This window comes from Heptranchias perlo, chromosome 31 (assembly GCF_035084215.1).
Source record: "Heptranchias perlo isolate sHepPer1 chromosome 31, sHepPer1.hap1, whole genome shotgun sequence".
Classification (NCBI taxonomy): domain Eukaryota; kingdom Metazoa; phylum Chordata; class Chondrichthyes; order Hexanchiformes; family Hexanchidae; genus Heptranchias; species Heptranchias perlo.
In genome coordinates this window covers 36,296,979-36,321,371 of record NC_090355.1, presented here as the reverse complement: position 1 = coordinate 36,321,371, position 24,393 = coordinate 36,296,979, and the positions used below count along the sequence as shown (strand labels likewise).

General features: G+C 49.0%; 1 protein-coding gene across 1 annotated transcript in view; it reads left to right on the top strand.

Moving 5' to 3' along the window:
• The window catches only part of LOC137300359 (collagen alpha-1(V) chain-like), a 199,044-nt gene that overhangs the window by 55,842 nt on the left and 118,809 nt on the right, over positions 1-24,393 (top strand). The window contains 1 exon segment of the mRNA XM_067969443.1: positions 16,452-16,619. Coding sequence (XP_067825544.1) covers positions 16,452-16,619 — 168 coding nt within the window.

Here is a 24,393-nt window from a genome sequence, read left to right as displayed (position 1 = left end):
GGCAAAAGTAGGTGGAAAGATGTGAAGCAAGTTTCTAGTGTTGACTGCTCCAAGGTTTGACTGCTTCCTGTTACCTGGACTGTCCTGGAGAGCTCAGTCAACTTCTCTTGACAATTGAGTTGCCGTGCGGGGATTGTTGGAGGTGGGACTGACTGCCAAAGCCACCTCTGTCCATGGGCCTTTTACCATGTCCTTCATGGACTTCCTTCCCTTGAGGGCCGAAAGGTTGGATCCTCCTTTGGATTTCAGCCTCAACTGAGGGGTCAGAGCAAGGTCATGCCAGCAGGTGGAAGTGTAGTCCCAGTGCAGAGGAAAGTCAGACCAGATGTTGTGACCAGCTGGACTTAGCAGTGTTCCAGCAATGGAGGGGCATTCCCCCTGTGGAACTGAGTGGCAAAATCAACAACAACTTGCATTTATGACGAGCCTTTAACATAGTAAAGCATCCCAAGGCATGTCACAGGAGTGATTATCAGAGAAAAATTGACACCAAGCCAAAGATGGAGACATTAGGACAGGTGAGTTAAAGCTTGGTCAAAGAGGTAGGTTTTAAGGAGCGTCTTAAAGAAGGAGAGAGAGGGGCGGAGAGGTTGAGGGAGGGAATTCCAGAGCTTAGGGCCCAGGCAGCTGAAGGCACGGCCGTCAATGGTGGAGCGATGGAAATCGGGGATGGGCAAGAGGCCAGAATTGGAGGAGCGCAGAGATCTCGGAGGGTTGTAGGCTGGAGGAGGTTAGCAAATGTAACCCCGCTATGCAAGAAAGGAGGGAGAGAGAAAACAGGGAACTACAGGCCAGTTAGCCTGACATCAGTCATCGGGAAAATGTTGGAATCCATTATTAAGGGAGTTGTAACAGGACACTTAGAAAATCATAATATGATTAGGCAGAGTCAACATGGTTTTATGAAAGGGAAATCGTGTTTGACAAATTTATTGAAGTTTTTTGAGGGTGTAACCAGCAGGGTAGATAAAGGGGAACCAGTGGATGGAGTAAATTTGGATTTTCAAAAGGCATTCGATAAGGTGCCACATAAAAGGTTGTTACACAAGATAAGGGCTCATGGGGTTGGGGGTAAAATATTAGCATGGATAGAGGATTGATTAAAGGACAGAAAACAGAGAGTAGGGATAAACGGGTCATTCTCAGGGTGTCAGGCTGTAACTAGTGGGATGCCGCAAGGATCAGTGCTTGGGCCTCAGCTATTTACAATCTATATTAATGACTTAGATGAAGGGACCGAGTGTAATGTATCCAAGTTTGCTGACGATACAAAGCTAGGTGGGAAAGTAAGCTGTGAGGAGGACACAAAGAGGCTGCAAAGGGATATAGACAGGTTAAGTGAGTGGGCAAGAAGGTGGCAGATGGAGTATAATGTGGGGAAAAGTGAGGTTATTCACTTTGGTAGGAAAAATAGAAAAATGGAATATTTTTTAAATGGTGAGAAATTATTAAATGTTGGCGTTCAGAGAGATTTGGGTGTCCTCGTACAAGAAACACAGAAAGTTAACATGCAGGTACAGCAAGCAATTAGGAAGGCAAATGGCATGTTGGCCTTTATTTCAAGGGGGTTAGAGTACAAGAGTAAGGAAGTCTTACTACAATTGTACATTTTCACATCGTTCACCTGACGAAGGAGGAAGCCTCCGAAAGCTTGTGAATTTAAAATAAAATTGCTGGACTATAACTTGGTGTTGTAAAATTGTTTACAATTGTACAGGGCTTTGGTGAGACCTCACCTGGAGTACTGTGTACAGTTTTGGTCTCCTTATCTAAGGAAGGATATACTTGCCTTCGAGGCGGTGCAACGAAGGTTCACTAGATTGATTCCTGGGATGAGAGGGTTGTCCTATGAGGAGAGATTGAGTAGAATGGGCCGATACTCTCTGGAGTTTAGAAGAATGAGAGGTGATCTCATTGAAACATATAGGATTCTGGGGGACTTGACAGGGTAGATGCTGAGAGATTGTTTCCCCTGGCTGGAGAGTCTAGAACTAGGGGGAATAGTCTCAGGATAAGGGGTCGACCATTTAAGACTGAAATGAGGAATTTCTTCACGCAGAGGGTTGTGAATCTTTGGAATTCTCTACCCCAGGGGGCTGTGGATGCTCAGTCGTTGAATATATTCAAGACTGAGATCGATAGATTTTTGGACTCGGGGGGAATCAAGAGATATGGGGATCGGGCAGGAAAGTGGAGTTGAGGTCGAAGATCAGCCACGATCTGATTGAATGGCGGAGCAGGCTCGAGGGGCCGAATGGCCTACTCCTGCTCCTATTTCTTATGTTCTTACAGAGATAGGGCCGGATGAGGCCATGGAGGGATTCGAAAAGAAGGTTGAGAATTTTAAAATCGAGGTGTTCCTGGACCGGGAGCCGATGTAGGTCAGCGAGCGCAGGGGGTGATGGGTGAACGGGACTTGGGGCGAGTTAGGATACGGGCAGCAGAGTTTTGGATGAGCTGAAATTGATGGACTTTCGTGTTTGGAAAGTTCAGAGGCAGGTGTCACTTCAGGGAGTTTGATGTAACACCAAAATAAATAAACTGCTTTGCACACACCTCTTGCTGAAGATTGGTCCTCGATGAACACCGTAGACTGTTCGTCTCACACCACTGGTGGAATTGGTCTTACACTCCCGCCATTGGTCGCCCGACATGTCAATCCTCACTGTGCCCCGCCTTCCCATGGCCAATTGGAAAGCGAATAGACTCTTCGTTACCCAAATGGATGATTCTCGACCATCAGTCAAACAGCACTTTTTTCCCATGACCAATTTTTTTAATAACTAATAAACCAAAGTGTTCAAAGAACATTTTTTAAAAACACGATGTTTTGATGCCCGAATGGTTTCTCCCCGGGTTTTTGCTCCCAGCAGCGTCCTGGAGATTAATCTTTAATTCCTGGAGACTCCAAGCCAATCCTGGAGGGTTGGCGACCCTTATCACTGCCCAAACGGACAGATTGCATTGTTTGTGTGTGAGCTGCTCTCACCTGTGGTGGGCCCCTGACCTAAGGGGAGGAGCTCAGTATTGAATGACTTCGGAGGAGAACATCGATCGACGAAAGGGCCGCCGTGACTTGCTGGGACCCCTGCTCCAGCCCCTCCCCTCGGGCCCATCACCCCCTCCCCTCGGGCCCATCACCCCCTCCCCTCGGGCCCATCACCCCCTCCCCTCGGGCCCATCACCCCCTCCCCTCGGGCCCATCACCCCCTCCCCTCGGGCCCATCACCCCCTCCCCTCGGGCCCATCACCCCCTCCCCTCGGGCCCATCACCCCCTCCCCTCGGGCCCATCACCCCTCCCCTCGGGCCCATCACCCCCTCCCCTCGGGCCCATCACCCCCTCCCCTCGGGCCCATCACCCCCTCCCCTCGGGCCCATCACCCCCTCCCCTCGGGCCCATCACCCCCTCCCCTCGGGCCCATCACCCCCTCCCCTCGGGCCCATCACCCCCTCCCCTCGGGCCCATCACCCCCTCCCCTCGGGCCCATCACCCCCTCCCCTCGGGCCCATCACCCCCTCCCCTCGGGCCCATCACCCCCTCCCCTCGGGCCCATCCCCTGGGCCCATCACCCCCTCCCCTCGGGCCCATCCCCTCGGGCCCATCACCCCCTCCCCTCGGGCCCATCACCCCCTCCCCTCGGGCCCATCACCCCCTCCCCTCGGGCCCATCCCCCCAGGCCCACATTGTGTGCAGACAAAGTGTTTACATCTATTTTAATAAAACGCCTCATAATTTTGAACACCTCTATTAAATCTCCCCTTAACCTTCTCTGTTCCAAGGAGAACAATCTCAGCTTCTCCAGTCTCTCCTCATAACTGAAGTCCCTCATCCCTGGAACCATTCTAGTAAATCTCCTCTGCACCCTCTCCAAGGCCTTCACATCCTTCCTAAAGTGCGGTGCCCAGAATTGGACACAATACTCCAGCTGAGGCCTAACCAGTGTTTTATAAAGGTTTAGCATAACTTCCTTACTTTTGTACTCTGTGCTTCTATTAATAAAGCCCAGGATCCCATTTGCTTTTCTAACAGCCTTCTCAACTTGTCCTGCCACCTTCAGAGATTTGTGTACGTGAACCCCCAGGTCTCTCTGTTCCTGCACCCCCTTTAATATTGTACAATATTTATATCTATGCCATGGGCACGGCTCACGATTCCCTCATACACACGCCAGGCAGGAGAGGCTTCACACAGTGGGAATGTTTACCCTTCCCTTGTGAAAGACGTTACCGCAGTCTCTGAGTACCTTTGGACCGTGACTCCATGGAACTGTAACCCAAGTATGGAATTTCCAACTCACCAAAACCACTTCCCATTCTTTTCCACTGTACAGGATTCCTGCTCCAACAAAAACACTTAAATATAAATTCCTGATCCAGATGGAAAATGTTCTCAGATTCGACTGATTTACAAGGATCAGTGAGTTAGATGCCGAGCCTTGTTACCAGCTCACACTCGAACTACGGCAGCATAGTTCCAGAGTGAGGTCACTTTGTGGAAAGTTAATCTGTCTGTTCTCTTCTCTCTGTCTCACTGGGCCCACTGGCCTCTCCTGTGTAAAAGTTTCTCACTGTCTCTGAGTCCGACTTTTAACACGACCCTGGAGGAAGCAAAGGCCCAGGGGCCCTGTTATCAAAGGTTCTAAAGGACACGGATAACGTGAACCCCAATAAATAGTTTGACACAACTGCAATCTCTGTAACCGGGGGCAACATCCAAAGCTCAAAAAAGGGGAGGGGCACAAGAGTTTCCATTTAACTTCTTCACATAGAGGGTGGGAAATGTGTCGGACGGACTGCCCAAGGAAGGGGTTGAGGGGGATCGTGTTGGCAAATTTAGGAGGGGGCTGGATGGTCTTTTGGTGAAAGAGTGATTGAGAGATATGAGAGGGGAAAGTGATGGGATTAGGGGCAAAAGAGAGAGACTGTACAGGATAAAATTGGGGGCATAAGAGTTACAGTATGGGATGAGATTAAGGGGTATGAGGGTATATTATGGGATGGGATTAAGGGGTATGAGGGTATATTATGGGATGGGATTAAGGGGTATGAGGGTAGAGTATGGGATGGGATTAAGGGGTATGAGGGTATATTATGGGATGGGATTGAAGCCCAGATACTGCTCTCCCTGAGGGACTCTCTGATTTGTTGTTTCTTTGTCGTGGTGAAGCTGAGATCTAGAACTGATGGACTGGGGCTGGAGAACGGAGACTGGAGTCTCTCAGCGGACGGGGGCCTAGATTCGGGCCCTCCTCCACACCCTTTGGTTTTTGGATTCTAGCCTCCTATAATTCCCAGTTTCCCTTCACTCTATCATTGGTGATAGAGCTTTTAGCTGTCTAGACCCTGCTGTCTGGATCTCCCTCCCTAAAAACCTTCCAATTTCTACTTCTCCTTTCAAAACCTTCTCAAAATCCATATTTTCACCCAAACCTTTACTCCCCCTCCCCAAAACACACTTTCCCTCAGTGTTACATTCCTCTCACTGCAAACCTGTGAAGTTCCTCAGGAGGGTTTGTGTGTTAAAGACGTTCCTCTCTGTATTCCATGCTGTCTGTCCAAGGGTTAATATTTTTCTGCTTACTTTGCGGGATTGGTCTGTGGCACACGGCTTAGGTGATATTGGCGTCGCTGGCAAGGCCGGCATTTATTGCCCATCGCGAGTTCCCCTGAGAAGGTGGTGGTGAGCCGCTGCCGTCTTCTTGAATCGCTGGTAGCGAGTTTGTTCCAACTGAGGCCCGCTTCAGAGGGCCAAATTTACCACATTGCTGTGGGGTCTAGAATCATGTGTCGGCCCAGACTGGGTAAAGACGGCAGGTTTCCTTCCCTAAAGGACATTAGTGAACCAGTTGTGTTTTTGGGAGAATCTGACAGCTTCACGGTCACTATTGTTAAACTGAATTCAAATTCTCAAACTGCCCTGGTGAGATTTGAGCTCACGTTCTCTGGATTGGTCAGTCTGTGGAACATGTGCATTAGGGAGACAATGGAAACAGTTAGTGTTCAGTTCCTGCAGCCCATGGCCAACGGTGTTGATTCATTGAAATACAAATGAGAGAGATTTCTTTCGGAAAGTAATATTTTGGGATCAGTGTGTGAGTAATTTGAGAGATGACGTGTGGGGAGTGTAACAGGCTCGGGAGGAACAGGTGACTTTGGACCTCTGGTTCCCAAAGCTCTCCCCCACTGGGGGTTTCCTCACCTCATGTCTGGGTCTGTTGGAGACTCGTTGATAGAGATTGATCGCTGTGATTAGTCAAAGACTCCATTATTGTTGTATCATGTGACTACCAGGACGGTAGAAAGTGACCGAGATGGACCTGGGTCTTTTCTCCTCCAGTAATTCTAATGTTCCTAAGATTATTAATCGAGGTCTCTGGATTACTAATCCATTAACATAACCACTAAACGACTGTACCCATCCTCACCCAGGAGTCACCAAACGCTGCGACGCAGTTAACTCAGTCCACCAGTGTCATCTGACAGACTGGAGGGAGGGGGAGGGGCTCGTGGGATTCTCCAGCTTTATTTCAATATTAGATATTGCGTTAAATAAATTATTTGGCATTTTGCACCAGGACACAAAGTGATTAATGAGCCAGACCCAAGCATTCACTTCAACTCACCTGTGGCTCAGTGAGCAGCTCTGTCACCTCGGGGGCAGAAGGTCATGGGTTCGAGCCCCACTCCAGAGACTTGAGCCCATAATCCAGGCTGGCACTCCCAGTGCAGTACTGAGGGAGCGCTGCACTGTCGGAGGGTCAGTACTGAGGGAGCGCTGCATTGTCGGAGGGTCAGTACTGAGGGAGCGCTGCACTGTCGGAGGGTCAGTACTGAGGGAGCGCTGCACTGTCGGAGGGTCAGTACTGAGGGAGCGCTGCACTGTCGGAGGGTCAGTACTGAGGGAGCGCTGCACTGTCGGAGGGTCAGTACTGAGGGAGCGCTGCACTGTCGGAGGGTCAGTACTGAGGGAGCGCTGCACTGTCGGAGGGTCAGTACTGAGGGAGCGCTGCACTGTCGGAGGGTCAGTACTGAGGGAGCGCTGCACTGTCGGAGGGTCAGTACTGAGGGAGCGCTGCACTGTCGGAGGGTCAGTACTGAGGGAGAGCTGCACTGTCGGAGGGTCAGTACTGAGGGAGCGCCGCACTGTCGGAGGGTCAGTACTGAGGGAGCGCCGCACTGTCGGAGGGTCAGTACTGAGGGAGCGCCGCACTGTCGGAGGGTCAGTACTGAGGGAGCGCCGCACTGTCGGAGGGTCAGTACTGAGGGAGCGCCGCACTGTCGGAGGGTCAGTACTGAGGGAGCGCCGCACTGTCGGAGGGTCAGTACTGAGGGAGCGCCGCACTGTCGGAGGGTCAGTACCGAGGGAGCGCCGCACTGTCGGAGGGTCAGTACCGAGGGAGCGCCGCACTGTCGGAGGGTCAGTACCGAGGGAGCGCTGCACTGTCGGAGGGTCAGTACTGAGGGAGCGCTGCACTGTCGGAGGGTCAGTACTGAGGGAGCGCTGTGCTGTCTTTTGAATGAGGCGTTAATCCCAGGCCCTGTCTGTCCTCTCAGGTGGATGTAAACGATCCAATGGCCACTATTTGAGAAAGATCAGGGGGAGTTCTCCCCAGTGTCCTGGGCCAAATATTTATCCCTCAACCAACATCAGTTTAAAAAAATACAGATGATCAGGTCATTATCACATTGCTGTTTGTGGGATCTTGCTGTGCGCAAATCGGCTGCCGCGTTTCCTACATTACAACAGTGACTAAACTTCAAAAATACGTCCTTGGCTGTGAGGCTCTTTGGGACGTCCTGACAGGATGGAAGGTGCGACAGAAATGCAAGTCTTCATTTTTTCAACTGATGCGTAATAATAATTTGAGAGGTGATATGAATAACAAGATTATCAATAACTAATACGCTGATAGTATTGTACACATAATCGAAAAGTACAAACATTACACTGGGCTCTCCCTGGGCTACCAGTGACTTTCTTTGAACACTGGCCGCCCTGGTCATTGCAGGCAGTGTGGGACCTGCTGGTAATCATTATTCCCATGGAGCAGGAGAGCTCCTTTGAAAGTCATGACCATCGTGTGGTGCAGGACAATGGCCAAATTCTGGCTTCAGATCAGGGTGAGCGGCAGTCTTATTTATGCCGATCGTCTCTGCGCGGCAGTAGATTCCAGGCCAGTACGTTCCATTGTGTCAGTATTATTTCCCTAAGGACTTGATCAGAACTGTAGAGCAAGCATGAAATGATCTTTCGTTATAAGTCGAGGACCGAGGGCGTCTGGAACAAACCTGCCCATTCTGGTCAGGGGAGGAGACCTATGACGTTCGTCACACGTTTTGCCTTTGACATTTCCGTTAGGTTAATTGGAATACTTAACCGCCCACGGATGCAGAACTGGGCCTCACAGCTGCCTCTCTGTGCTCCCGTCCTTTAAAGGGCCAGCGTGGGCTCGATGTTCTGGAAATTCCCATTCACAGGACACAGAGAGCCATTATCCAGGAGGCTTCTCTCCTTTGCCCTATTGTTCTGTCACTTTCCATGCTTGGTGTTCGCCGCCTCTGGGCCCGATCTCACCGCTCTCACCCCAAAAATAGTGACCACATCAAATTCAGCCTCCACTACTGCGAGCTGAGTCTCTGCTTTCCCATTGGCTCTTCATAACAGTCTCCATCACAGTTTCTGGCTGCCTGTCCATTCACATTGTTCCTCTCCGTTCACTCTTCTTCCCCCCAATTTACCCTCATTCCCATCAGAGGGGTGAGTAGGTGGGTTGAGGGATATGGAGAGAAGGTGCACAGCAAGATCTCACAAACAGTAATGACTCTCACTGGGGTACGGGTTCCACAGACACTGACTCTCACTGGGGTACGGGTTCCACAGACACTGACTCTCACTGGGGTACGGGTCCCACAGACACTGACTCTCACTGGGGTACGGGTCCCACAGACACTGACTCTCACTGGGGTACGGGTCCCACGGACACCGACTCTCACTGGGGTACGGGTTCCACAGACACTGACTCTCACTGGGGTACGGGTCCCACAGACACTGACTCTCACTGGGGTATGGGTCCCACAGACACTGACTCTCACTGGGGTACGGGTCCCACAGACACTGACTCTCACTGGGGTACGGGTCCCACAGACACTGACTCTCACTGGGGTACGGGTCCCACAGACACTGACTCTCACTGGGGTACGGGTCCCACAGACACTGACTCTCACTGGGGTACGGGTCCCACAGACACTGACTCTCACTGGGGTATGGGTCCCACAGACACCGACTCTCACTGGGGTACGGGTACCCCAATGTTCCAGCCGCTCTTTAGAACCTCAGCAGGGGGCTGTTCCTCTTGTGATGCCAGGCAATGTCAGTAGAATATTTGATCGTGACAGAACCCAGAGATCAGTCTCCTCTTGGCCTCAGCAAGATTAACACACAGACACAACACAGTCAGTGTCAGCTGTGTGATGGGGCAGCTTTACCCTGTCTCTGACCCAGCCACTACATTGATACCTGTGCAGATGAAAGTTAGATCAAAGGCTCTGTCTGTGAAACCAGATACCATCACACTGAAGTTCTTAAAGCTGCTCAGAAAAGGGCAGTGTTTGGATTCCAGCTGAGAGTTGACGGGGAGTGAACTCTGCAGGGTACAGGTTCCACAGACACTGACTCTCACTGGGGTACGGGTCCCACAGACACTGACTCTCACTGGGGTACGGGTTCCACAGACACTGACTCTCACTGGGGTAAGGGTCCCACAGACACTGACTCTCACTGGGGTACGGGTCCCACAGACACTGACTCTCCCTGGGGTACAGGTTCCACAGACACTGACTCTCACTGGGGTACGGGTTCCACAGACACTGACTCTCACTGGGGTACAGGTTCCACAGACACTGTCTCTCACTGGGGTACGGGTTCCACAGACACTGACTCTCACTGGGGTACAGGTTCCACAGACACTGACTCTCACTGGGGTACGGGTTCCACAGACACTGACTCTCACTGGGGTATGGGTCCCACAGACACTGACTCTCACTGGGGTACGGGTTCCACAGACACTGACTCTCACTGGGGTACGGGTCCCACCGACTCTGACTCTCACTGGGGTACGGGTCCCACCGACTCTGACTCTCACTGGGGTACGGGTCCCACCGACTCTGACTCTCGGTGCTCTGTGAGATTGAGATTTACTGTCTCGATCTGTTTCATGTTACCTGCCCTGAGAGGTGGGAGGGAGAGATAATGTTCCATGTGCAGGAGAGTGCGAAGGAAGGAGTGAAATGCATGTTCTATTTGACCTAAGCCCTGAGATAGAGTAATAGGCGCAGAAAACCCTGGGGAATTTGCGAGCTAATCACTTTGACATGTTTTGCTGCATCTTTTGAATCAACAACTCCCATTTATACAATGCCTTTAACGTAGTACAACGTCCCGAGGAGCTTCACAGGAGTGTAAATCAGACAAAATTTCACACCAAGCCGCATAAGGAGATATTGGGACAGGTGACCAAAAGCTTGGTCAAAGAGGGAGGTTTTGAGGAGCGTCTTAAAGGAAAGGTTTCAGTCCCTGAAATGAACCCAACTCAAACCCTCTCTGATCATTATTTTCGAGTGAACACCACCTGGTGTCCTTTCAAATCTCCCAGCAGCTGAGATGTTATACTCGTTGAAAGTGATTTGGTGACAGAGTATTGAACTCTGGGCCAGGATTGTCTGATCTAACTGATCGGGGAAATAAAGGAGCGTCTCTGCTCCCCAGAGGAAAAGGGGACAATTGCGCAGAGCAGTGTAACGCAGGAGGAGATTCGCTGGCATCAGACCAGCACCTGAGAGAGTGACCACCCAGCTCTTTAAAAGAGACGATTTGTTATTGCAGGAAAACACCTGCTGGCTCAAACCTGTTTGTTGTTTCATTTTCAAAGTCATTTGAGGAGTAGAATTGCTCTGATTATTGAGGCAGCTTGCAGCTCGCAGACAGGTGTTGGGCAGGTAGCCCAGGGGTGGAGCTGGGGGCTGTGTGTACTGTATACATACAGGAGCTGAGACTGAGACACACACGGGCCGTACAGTCCCAGACAGGAGTGAATCGTTCCCTTTTACCCACTGTGTACTGTATACATACAGGAGCTGAGACTGAGACACACACGGGGCCGTACAGTCCCAGACGGGAATGAATCGTTCCCTTTTACCCCCTGTGTACTGTATACATACAGGAGCTGAGACTGAGACACACACGGGGCCGTACAGTCCCAGACGGGAATGAATCGTTCCCTTTTACCCCCTGTGTACTGTATACATACAGGAGCTGAGACTGAGACACACACGGGGCCGTACAGTCCCAGACGGGAATGAATCGTTCCCTTTTACCCCCTGTGTACTGTATACATACAGGAGCTGAGACTGAGACACACACGGGGCCGTACAGTCCCAGACGGGAATGAATCGTTGCTATTTATAAACTTGCCAGGTTGGGGTTTATTGTGTACGGACTGTGTGCTATATTTGAAAGTTTTCAGGCTTGTTGGATTGCTCTGTGAACTCCTTGACCTCAGATTGGCCGGAAGATAAGCACAGCTGTAAATAGAAACACACCTGTAAGCAGAAACCACAGCTGTACACATTGTGAGGTGGAGCATTTTGGTGGGAGGAATAAGGAGGCCTCACACTGCTTGGATAATAAGAGTCTAAATGGGGTAGAGGAGCAGAGGGATCTGGGGGAACAGATACACAAATCACTAAAAGTAGTGACACAGGTTAATAAGACCATAAAAAGGCAAATCAAACACTGGGGTTCACTTCTAGAGGGATAGAATTGAAAAGCAGAGAAGTTATATTAAACTTGTATAGAACCTTGGTTAGACCACACTTGGAGTATCGTGAACAGCTCTTAGAATCATAGCATTATAGAAATTTACGGCACAGAAGGAGGCCATTCAGCCCATGGTGTCCGTGCCGGCCGAAAAAGAGTTTTCCAGCCTAATCCCACTTTCCAGCACTCGGTCCGTAGCCCTGTGGGTTTCGGCTCTTCAGGTGCACATCCAGGTACTTTTTAAATGAGTTGAGGGTTTCTGCCTCTACCACCCTTTCAGGCAGTGAGTTCCAGACCCCCACCACCCTCTGGGTGAAAACATTTCTCCTCAGCCCCCGTTGGGGGCATAGATTTAAAGTAATCTGCGCTGCACCCCCCTCCAAGGCCAATATATCATTTCCTGAGGTGCGGTGCCCAGAACTGAACGCAGTCTCCAGATGGGGTCTGAGCAGAGCTTTATATAAACTGGAACATCACTTCCATCACTTTTGTATTGAGAAGAAGGCCAATATCCCATTAGCCTTTTAAATGATTTGACCTGAGGGGAGAGTCCAGGATAGAATAATCAGACACGGACTCTGGATGGAGTTGGGACTGATTGGTTTCCATGTGAAAAACAGAGACTTCTGGAGCCAGTTATCATGTTTGAGACTCTCTCTCACTCATGCTTTTTGATGTTCTTTTGTTTGAACTACACAGAGAGAGAATGGTGAGGGGAGCCCCACCCTGAGCCAGCCTTTAAAGGGACCACAACTCACAGCTGCACACACAACAGGCAACCAATTACAAGGCAACAAATGGAGTTCCTTCAGGAGACCCTCAACCATAAGATCCGTTTACAGCTGTGCTTCCGTTTACAGCTGTGTTTCCGTTACATTGAGTTACATCGAAACTCAGCCCCCGTTGAATCCAATTACTTTAAATCTATGCCCCCAGGTTATTGACTTATCTGCTAAAGGAAATAGGTCCTTCCTATCCACTCTATCTGGGCCCCTCATAATTTTATACACCTCAATTAAATCTCCCCTCAGCCTCCTCTGTTCCAAGGAAAACAACCCCAGCCTATCCAATCTTTTCTCATAGCTAAAATTCTCCAGTCCTGGCAACATCCTCGTAAATCTCCTCTGCACCCTCTCTAGTGCAGTCACATCTTTCCATTAGTGTGGTGACCAGAACTGTACACAGTACTCAAACTGTGGCCTAACTAGTGTTTTATACAGTTCTAGCATAACATCCCTGCTCTTATATTCTACGCCTCGACTAATAAAGGAAAGTATCCCGTATGCCTTTTTAACCACCTTATCTACCTGTCCTGCTACCTTCAGGGATCTGTGGACATGCACTCCAAGGTCCCTCACTTCCTCTACACCTCTCAGTATCCTCCCATTTATTGTGTATTCCCTTGCCTTGTTTGCCATCCCCAAATGCATTACCTCACACTTCTCCGGATTGAATTCTATTTGCCACTTTTCTGCCCACCTGACCAGTCCATTGATATCTTTCTGCAGTCTACAGCTTTCCTCCTCACTATCAACCATACGGCCAATTTTTGTATCATCTGCAAACTTTTTAATCAAGCCCCCCACATTCAAGTCCAAATCATTAATATATATCACAAAAAGCAAGGGACCCAATACTGAGCCCTGCGGAACCCCACTGGAAACAGCCTTCCAGTCACAAAAACACCCGTCGACCATTACCCTTTGCTTCCTGCCACTGAGCTAATTTTGGATCCAACTTGCCACTCTCCCTTGGATCGCATGGGCTTTTACTTTTCTGACCAGTCTGCCATGTGGGACCTTGTTAAAAGCCTTGCTAAAATCCATGTACACTACATCAAACTCGCTATCCTCATCAACCCTCTTTGTTACCTCCTCATAAAATTCAATCAAGTTAGTCAGACACCAAACAAATCTATGCTGACAGTCCTTGATTAACCCGTGCCTTTCTAAATGATGATTTATGCTGTCCCTTAGAATCGATTCTAATTATTTGCCCACCACTGAGGTTAGACTGACTGGCCTGTAATTATTCGGCCTACCCCTTTTTCCCTTCCTAAAGAACGGTACAATGTTAGCAGTCCTCCAATCCTCCGGCACCACTCCTGTATCCAGTGAGGATTGGAAAATGATGGTCAGAGCCTCCGCTATTTCCTCCCTTGCTTCTCTTAGCAGCCTGGGATATATTTCATCCGGCCCTGGTGATTTATCTACTTTCAAAGATGCTAATCCCATTAATACTTCCTCTCTCACTATGTTTATCCCATCCAATATTTCACACTCCTCCTCCTTAACTACAATCTCTGCATCGTCCCTCTCTTTTGTGAAGACAGTCGCAAAGTATTCATTAAGAACCATTCCCACATCTTCCGCCTCCACACATAGGTTACCTTTGTGGTCTCTAATTGGCTCTACTCTTACCTTAGTTATCCTCTTGCTCTTAATGTATTTATAAAACATCTGGTCTGTCTTCATATCATAAAAAGGATATAGAGGCACTGGAGAAGATGCAAAACAGATTTACTAGGATGATACTAGAAATGAGAGGTTATAACTATCAGGAAAGATTGAACAGGCTGGAGCTCTTTTATCTAGAAAAGGGAAGACTGAGAGGTGACCTGATCGAGGTCTTTCAGATTATGAAAGGGTTTGATAGGGTAGACGTAGAGAAAATGTTTCCACTTGTGGGAGAGACAAAACTAGAGGCCATAAATATAAGATAGTCACTAATAAATCCAATAGGGAATTCAGGAGAAACTTCTTTACCCAGAGAGTGGTGAGAATATGGAACTCGCTCCCACAAGGAGTAGTTGAGACGAATGGTATAGATACATTTAAGGGGAAGCTCGATAAAAACGAGGGAGAAAGGAATAGAAGGATATGCTGATAGAGTGAGATGAAGTAAGGAGGGAGGAGGCTCGTGTGGAGCATAAACACCGGGATAGACCAGTTGGGCCGAATGGCCTGTTTCTGTGCTGTAGTTTCGATGTAACTCAATGTAACGGAAACACAGCTGTAAACGGAAGCACAGCTGTAAACGGAAGCACAGCTGGAACAGATCTTATGGTTGAGGGTCTCCTGAAGGAACTCCATTTGTTGCCTTGTAATTGGTTGCCTGTTGTGTGTGCAGCTGTGAGTTGTGGTCCCTTTAAAGGCTGGCTCAGGGTGGGGCTCCCCTCACCATTCTCTCTCTGTGTAGTTCAAACAAAAGAACATCAAAAAGCATGAGTGAGAGAGAGTCTCAAACATGATAACTGGCTCCAGAAGTCTCTGTTTTTCACATGGAAACCAATCAGTCCCAACTCCATCCAGAGTCCGTGTCTGATTATTCTATCCTGGACTCTCCCCTCAGGTCAAATCATTTAAAAGGCTAATGGGATATTGGCCTTCTTCTCAATACAAAAGTGATGGAAGTGATGTTCCAGTTTATATAAAGCTCTGGTCAGACCCCATCTGGAGACTGCGTTCAGTTCTGGGCACCGCCCCTCAGGAAGGATATATTGGCCTTGGAGGGGGGGCAGCGCAGATTCACCAGAATGATACCAGGGCTGAAAGGGTTAAATTATGAGGACAGGTTCCACAGACTGGGCTTGTATTCCCTCGAGTATAGAAGATTAAAGGGTGATCTAATTGAGGTGTTTAAGATGATTAAAGGATTTGATTTTGACACTTTCTCTTTCAGGGGATGAGATCCTTCAGTTATGTGGAGAGACTGGAGAAGCTGGGATTGTTCTTCTTAGAGCAGAGAAGCTTAAGGGGAGATTTAATAGAGGTGTTCAAAATAATGAGGGGTTTTGATAAAGTAAATAAGGAGAAACTGTTTCCAGTGGCAGGAGGGTCGGTAACCAGAGGTCACAGATTTAAGATAATTGGCAAAAGAGCCAGAGGGAAGATGAGGAGAATTTTTTCACACATAGAAGCATAGAAAATAGGAGTAGGCCATTCGGCCCTTCGAGCCTGCTCCATCATTCAATATGATCATGGCTGATCCTCTATCTCAATACCATATTCCCGCTCTCTCCCCATACCCCTTGATGCCTTTTGTGTCCAGAAATCTAACTAGCTCCTTCTTAAATATATTCAGTGACTTGGCCTCCACAGCCTTCTGTGGTAGAGAATTCCACAGGTTCACCACCCTCTGAGTGAAGGAATTTCTCCTCATCACAGCGAGTTGTTCTGATCTGGAATGCGCTGCCTGAAAGGGTGGTGGAAGCAGATTCAATAATAACTTTCAAAAGGGAATTGGATAAATACTTGAAGGGGAAAAATTTGCAGGGCTCTGGGGAAAGAGCAGGGGAGTGGGACTAATTGGAAAGCTCTTTCAAAGAGCCAGCACAGGCACGATGGGCCGAATGGCCTCTTGTGCTATACGATTCTATGATCCCATGATTTCGCTTCCACCGCCTCAGTTGTGAAGGAAATCTTTGAATCAATTTTTAAAAGGACTTGACGTGCAACACCTTCCCTTTAAACTCTCTGTCCCTCGGTAAATTATAAGATGACTCTTGTAAATCACGTTTAAGACTGAATCAATCTTTATCAACCTGTTTAAGAAGAGATGGGGAGGGAGGGACTGATTCCTGGAGAACTCTGGCAGTCGGGAGTTGGATTGTAATCACCTCTCTTCTTTCAACAGTGGAACCAGTGGACATCCTGAAGATTCTAGAATTTCAATCGTTACCTGAAGGAATATTGAAAACAACAGGATTTTGTGCCAACAGAAAATCGATCAGGGATCCAGATGTTGCATTTACTGTTACAAAATCAGCCCAGCTCAGCGCACCAACCAAACAGCTGTACCCAGGTAAGACCAGTCCCGTTTATCTCTCAACTGTGTTTTTCTGCCCATTGCAGACTTTGGCCCATTTACACCGACTGTCATCTCAATGGGCATCATCTACGCCAGTTCCTGGTGGAGCTTCCAAGTGTTTGGTTTGAGTGATGGGACACAGGATCCCTCCTCTCTCCTCTCTCCTCTCCCTCCCCCTCCTCCTCCTCCTCCTCCTCCTCTCCCATCTCTCTCTCTTCCCTCCTCTCTCCCCTCCTTCCCCCTCTCTATCCTACTCTCTCCTCTCTCCCTCCACCCTCCTCTCTCCCTCCTCTCTATCTTCCTCTCTCCTCTCTTCCTCCTCCCTCCTCTCCCCTCCCCTCTCTCCCTCCACCCTCCGCTCACTCTCTCCCTTCAACTCTCTCTCGTCCCTCCTCTCTCTCTTCTCTCCTCTCTCTCCCTCTCCTCTCTCCCTCTTTATCTCACCTGCCTCCTCTCTCTCCCCCTCACTTCTCCCTCACTCTCCCACCTCTCTCTGCCTCCTCCCTCCTCTCTCTCCCTCCTCTCTCTTCCTCTTCCTCCCTCTCTGTCCTCCCTCCTCCCTCTCTGTCCTCCCTCCTCCCTCTCTGTCCTCCCTCCTCCCTCTCTGTCCTCCCTCCTCCCTCTCTGTCCTCCCTCCTCCCTCTCTGTCCTCCCTCCTCCCTCTCTGTCCTCCCTCCTCCCTCTCTGTCCTCCCTCCTCCCTCTCTGTCCTCCCTCCTCCCTCTCTGTCCTCCCTCCTCCCTCTCTGTCCTCCCTCCTCCCTCTCTGTCCTCCCTCCTCCCTCTCCGTCCTCTCTCCTCTCTCTCCCTCCTCTCTCTCCCTCCTCCCTCCTCTCTCTCCCTCCTCCCTCCTCTCTCTCCCTCCTCCCTCCTCTCTCTCCCTCCTCTCTCTCCCTCCTCTCTCTCCCTCCTCTCTCTCTCTCTCCCTCTCTCTCTCTCTCCCCCCCTCTCTCTATCTTTCTCTCCCTCCTCTTTCTCCCTTCTCGACAAACACTATTTTTGTTCCTTCTCTCCACCAGGCCAACTTGACAGAGACGGGTAGGTCTTGTCCCGTTGGGTGGGGGAGAGGGTTGAGGGGTCACCATGAGTATGAGCCTCAGTCTCTCCTGAGATTAGGATTTGGTGTGCCAATGGAGAGACGGACGTTCTAATTCTGGGATTGTTCATAAAGGTCCCATCTTGCGATGTGGATCTTTGACCCAAAAAAATATTTATAATGAAGATGTGGCTTGCTAGATTCCTGCCTCCATCTTTGATGCTGGCAGAGCTGAGTGTGGTTAACCTATGGGAATCGCGGTTACAAGCCAAAAATTCCACTCCTCCATGCTGTTAAGAGAAGGTGGTGTTTTGAGGGAGTTTATTGTTGCACTGTGTGAGGCACGGGGGCAGAGGCACAAATACAGGGACACATATTTGTGCACTGTTTGGTTTACAGCATTGAAAAGCATTCAGTCTCCTCCCTGCTCACTGCTCTCAAAACACTACCAGCATTTAACATGACCGGGGGTGTCGCTGGGGCTATAAGAGAAATTTTGACAAATTAACTTGAGAATAAGAATCATTATTTCAGTTGTTCAGTGTCTGATTTGGAGAAAAGGGTTAATATTTTTTCCTCCACTCAGACTACAGCCTCAGGCCATTTGCAGCCCACCTGTGACCTTGGGCAGACTTGCTGCTCATTGTACATCGATGAGTTAGATGATGGAATCGAGAGCAGGATATCCAAGTTTGCTGACGACACTGAGTGAGGTGACCCAGTAAATAGTGTAGATGGGAGCAGAAAGTTGCAAAGGGACATTGATGGATTCAGTGAGGGGGCAAAACTGGGGCAAATGGAGATCAATGTGGGGAAGTGTGAGGTCTCCCACTCTGGGCCTAAGAAAGAGAAATCAGGGTATTTTCTAAATGGTGAGCAGCTCGGAACTGTGGAGGAGCCGAGAGATTTAGGGATCCGTGTACAGAAATCACTAAAAACTAGTGAACAAGTACAAAAAATAATTAAAACAGCGAATGGAATGTTAACCTTTATCCCAAGGGGGCTGGAATACAAAGGGGTGGAAGTGATGTTCCAGTTTATATAAAGCTCTGGTCAGACCCCATCTGGAGACTACGTTCAGTTCTGGAAGGATATATTGGCCTTGGAGGGGGGGCAGCGCAGATTCACCAGAATGATACCGGGGCTAAAAGGGTTAAATTACAAGGACAGGTTGCACAGACTGGGCTTGTATTCCCTCGAGTGTCGAAGATTAAGGGGTGATCTAATCGAGGTGTTTAAGATGATTAAAGGATTTGATAGGGTCGATAGAGAGAAACTATTTCCTCTGGTGGGGGGAGTCCAGAACAAGGGGGCAGAACCTTAAAATTAGAGCCAGGCCGTTCAGGGGTGATGTCAGGAAGCACTTCATCACACAAAGGGGAGTGGAAATCTGGAACTCTCTCCCCCAAAAAGCTGTTGAGGCTGGGGGTCAATTGGAAATTTCAAAATCTTGATTGATCGATTTTTATTGGGTGAGGGGATTAAGGATTACAGAACCAAGGTGGGTAAATGGAGTTAAGATACAGATCAGCAATGATCTAACTGAATGGCAGAACAGGCTCGAAGGGCTGAATGGCCTCCTTCTGTTCCTGTGTTGTCCTTGGTCTGAATTCAGAGTCCGCCAGACCTGAGATCTCTTCATGTGATTGTGTGAAAGAGACATAAAATGTTTCAAAAAAAGTTTAGAAACAAAATAAAAGCATGGGGCAGGGTGGAGATAAACCCGCAGGTCACCCGCAGGTCACAGATGGACTTGGTCTCAGTGAGAGTGGCCCTCAAACAGCTCACTGCCCAGGACTGTGGCCCTCATCAAAAACTGAGGGACGAGGCCTGGTCTCGGACTTTAGATTAATGCTTGGGTTTGCTCAGTGACTGCCTGTTGTCATGGTGATGTGTATGGAGGCGGTGGTGGAGTCACAAGCTGACTAAGAGATTTAAGAATGTTAGAGCAGGAGGAGGTGGATTAACTTCAGAGATTTAGTTCCCTGCTGGGACTGAGCTCCCATGACTTTGTACAGACCCCTAGTCTGGCAAAGCTCATCAGGCCATTCACTGCTCTAAAGACAGAAAATGTGGTCTAGACTGTGGTTAACTGGGATCCGTTTGAAAAATCCTCCAATGGAAAGAGTTAGCGGCCTGGCAGGTGAAACAGCTAAGTGTTGACTGACAGGACTGGAGTGTAAAAGTACAGCTTCCCCTTCTCCTGCTCTGCTCACCGCCATTTCCCCAATACATGAGGTTCAGGCCCCGAGTGGGAAACTGGCCCCCAATATTTCCCCACAAAGGCAAGCTCCTCGTCCCAATCAGACCATCTAAGGGCTAAATTCAGAACATGAACCAACATACATCGTACTTAACCGTAGAACGACAGAAGGAGGCCATTTGGCCCATCGTGCCTGTGCTGGCTTTCTGTCAGAGAAATTGAAAACTCATCCCACTGTCCCGGTCTCTCCCCACAGCCTTGTATTTCCTTCTGCTTCAAATAATTATTCAATTTTCCCATAAGAGAACTAATGGTCTCTGCCTCAACCATTCCCTGTGCTAAAGTATTTCATGCTCCAACATCCCTCCATGTAAAGAAATTTCTCCTAATCTCTCTCCCCACTCTCAGTGATGATTTTAAATTGATGACCCCCCCCGCCTTGTCACTGACTCCTCAACCACAGAAAATAGTCTTTCCTTATTCATAAAATCAAAACCCTTCATAACTTTCAAAACCTCGATTAAATCTCCTCTTAATCGTCTCTGCTCCAGTGGAAACATAAAAACATAAGAAATAGGAGCAGGAGTAGGCCATTCGGCCCCTCGAGCCTGCTCCCCCATTCAATCAGATCATGGCTGATCTTCGACCTCAACTCCACTTTCCTGCCCGATCCCCATATCCCTTGATTCCCCTCGAGTCCAAAAATCTATCGATCTCAGCCTTGAATTTACTCAATGACTGAGCGCCCACAGCCCTCTGGGGTAGAGAATTCCAAAGATTCAGAACCCTCTGAGTGAAGAAATTCCTCCTCATCTCAGCCCTAAATGACCGACCCCTTATCCTGAGACTATGCCCCCTAGTTCTAGACTCTCCAGCCAGGGGAAACATCCTCTCAGCATCTACCCTGTCAAACCCCCTCAGAATCTTATGTGTTTCAATGAGATCACCTCTCATTCTTCTAAACTCCAGAGTATAGGCCCATTCTACTCAACCTCTCCTCATAGGACAACCCTCTCATCCCAGGACAGTCCCAGTATCTCGAGTCTCTCCTCATAACTAGAGTTTTCCATCCCTGGCTTCACCCTGGTGAATCTGCATTGTTCACTCTCTGTGGCTTTAATGTCCTTTCTGTAATGGGACGCCCAAAACTGTACACAGTCTCTAACTGTGGCCTGACCATTGCCTTGTATGAATTTGTCATTCACTCTTGAACTCTTTGCCCCGATTTATAAAACCCAGTTTGCTGTTGGTCTTTTTTCTGGCTTTATCCACAGGCAACTCAAATGATACCAAATTTCAGTTATGTGGAGAGACTGGAGAAGCTGGGATTGTTCTCCTCAGAGCAGAGAAGGTTAAAGGGAGATTTAACAGAACTGTTCAAAATCATGAGGGGTTTTGAGAGAGTAAATAAGGAGAAACTGTTTCCAGTGGCAGGAGGGTCGGTGACCAGTGGACACGGATTTAAAAGAGCCAGAGGGGAGATGAGGAGAATTATTTTTACGCAGCGAGTTGTTCTGATCTGGAATTCACTGCCTGAAAGGGCGGTGGAAGCAGATTCAATAATAACTTTCAAAAGGGAATTGAATAAATACTTGAAAAGGAAAAATTTATAGGGCTCTGGGGAAAGAGCGGGGGGAGTGGAACTAATTGGCTCGCTCTTTCAGAGAGCCGGCACAGACTCGATGGACCGAATGGCCTGCTGTGCTGTATGATTCTATTTTATAAACTCCCAGCAGACCATTCCAGAGACCTCGAGAGAGATGTTATCTGTCCAGCTTGTTTGGTTTGGGAATGATATACAATTTGTGGGGGGAGGGGAAGCATAACAGAGGCAAGTCGAAGAGTTGAAGGAAGTTGGGTGGGCGAGTGGAACAGGCGGACACAACAACACGAAACTTAATTGAGGCCCCAAATGAAGCCATTAATCCATAACAGCTGAGCTCATTTGGAAGAGGCAACTCACTCGTTGCTCGTTTGCCAAACAGAGACTGTTTTAAGTTTCAGTCTTCTGGCTCGCAGAGTCAGTACTTGTAGTGACGGCATCCATTTTAGACCGAACCGAGGAAGGACTGGGCCTGATTTCTGTTAACAGGGACATATGGGTAGAAAAAAAAACCCTGCATTTCCATCGGGCCTTTCACCACCTCAGGACGTCCCAAAGAGCTTCACAGCCAATGAAGTACTTTTGAAGTGTAGTCACTGTTGTAATGTAGGAAACGCGGCAGCCAATTTGTGCACAGCAAGATCCCACAAACAGCAATGTGATAATGACCAGATAATCTGTTTTTAGTGATGTTGGTTGAGGGATAAATATTGGCCCAGGACACCGGGGAGAACTCCCCTGCTCTTCTTCGAAATAGTGTCATGGGATCTTTTACATCCACCTGAGAGGACAGACGGGGCCTCGGTTTAATGTCTCATCCGAAAGACGGCACCTCCGACAGTGCAGCGCTCCCTCACTACTGACCCTCCGACAGTGCAGCGCTCCCTCACTACTGACCCTCCAACAGTGCGGCGCTCCCTCAGTACTGACCCTCCGACAGTGCAGCGCTCCCTCACTACTGACCCTCCAACAGTGCAGTGTTCCCTCAGTACTGACCCTCCGACAGTGCAGCGCTCCCTCACTACTGACCCTCCAACAGTGCAGCGTTCCCTCAGTACTGACCCTCCGACAGTGCAGCGCTCCCTCACTACTGACCCTCCAACAGTGCGGCGCTCCCTCAGTACTGACCCTCCGACAGTGCAGCGCTCCCTCACTACTGACCCTCCAACAGTGCAGTGTTCCCTCAGTACTGACCCTCCGACAGTGCAGCGCTCCCTCACTACTGACCCTCCAACAGTGCAGCGTTCCCTCAGTACTGACCCTCCGACAGTGCGGCGCTCCCTCAGTACTGACCCTCCGACAGTGCGGCGCTCCCTCAGTACTGACCCTCCGACAGTGTCTGCCTGGATTATGGGCTCAAGTCTCTGAGGGGACATGAACCCACGACCTTCTGACTGAGACTAGAGTTCGATCATTGAGCCACGGCTGACTCTTATAATCAGTAGGGGGCAGTGTCTGTTGGATTGGGGGTGGGGTTTACATTGAGCACTTCGATAAGCTGCAGCTTTGTTAGTTATTCAAAGGAACCATGGAAGGACAGGGGGGGAATTACAAAGTTTTAGGAGACAAATCCTTTCGTACGGCATCAAGGAGATGGACAGAGGTTAAGAGAGGTCCGCATGAACATAAACAACATTCTCATCGAGAAAACAAAAGAAATTGTTCGATTTGGAATGCAATCAGTGAGACAGAGTGACGGACAAACATGAAATCAGGATGTTCTCCATCCTGGAATAAGTTCCCAATCCCCCACTTCAGCCCCTTCCGCAGACTGACGTGAGGAAACTTTGTTTTTTTGTCAAGTGAAAATTAATCGTCTTCAAAGTTGAGGTAGTGTGGAGTGGAAATTCTTGGAGACTGTTCTGCTGACCAAACTGGGACTTGGCCACACTGCATTTAAACAGAGAGAGGAAAAAAATCCAAGGGCCTGTCTGGAGTTGGGTCCTTGTGGATGAAATGTATCGGAGCCAGGAGAGATTAATCATTGTTCCATTCCACATGTTTTGGGCAGAAGTGGTGTTCATTCCCCAATCAGACTCTGGAAAGGAAGTGAGAACGATTTGTAAAACGGTGTTACAGCGAGGAGAGAGAGAATAAGATAGTGAAGGAGACAGTAAGAGCGCAAGACAAGAGCTGTGTGGATCTGGGCAGAGACACAGTGGGAGCACAATGTGAGGCCCAATAAATAGCCTGCACATGATTTTTATTAGTCAATAGTGCAGTAAGAACTGGACTGGAGAAGGTGGGCTGAGCTCCCAGATTCACACATGGGACACGTTGAGTTTGATGTAATCACTTCATTTCGAATTCTTCTACCATCTGGCTCAAGGCTTGGCAGCAGCACATCTCCAACGGCCCCATTCTTGGCTTGGTCTTCATTGAATGGACTTTCTTGCAGAACAGCAACCAAAGAGAGAGTGGGTTCAGCAACCTCACTGCAACGATAGACGCATTCAAAAACAACGAAAGCCTTGAGAGAGAAAGGAAAATTGTGACTCCCTTCCCATTCACTCCCACTGTACACAATCGCAATGGACCAAACCCCTTCCCATTCACTCCCACTGTACACAATCCCAATGGACCAAACCCCTTCCCATTCACTCCCACTGTACACAATCCCAATGGACCCGACCCCTTCCCATTCACTCCCACTGTACACAATCCCAATGGACCAAACCCCTTCCCATTCACTCCCACTGTACACAATCCCAATGGACCAAACCCCTTCCCATTCACTCCCACTGTACACAATCCCAATGGACCAAACCCCTTCCCATTCACTCCCACTGTACACAATCCCAATGGACCAAACCCCTTCCCATTCACTCCCACTGTACACAATCCAAATGGACCAAACCCCTTCCCATTCACTCCCACTGTACACAATCCCAATGGACCAAACCCCTTCCCATTCACTCCCACTGTACA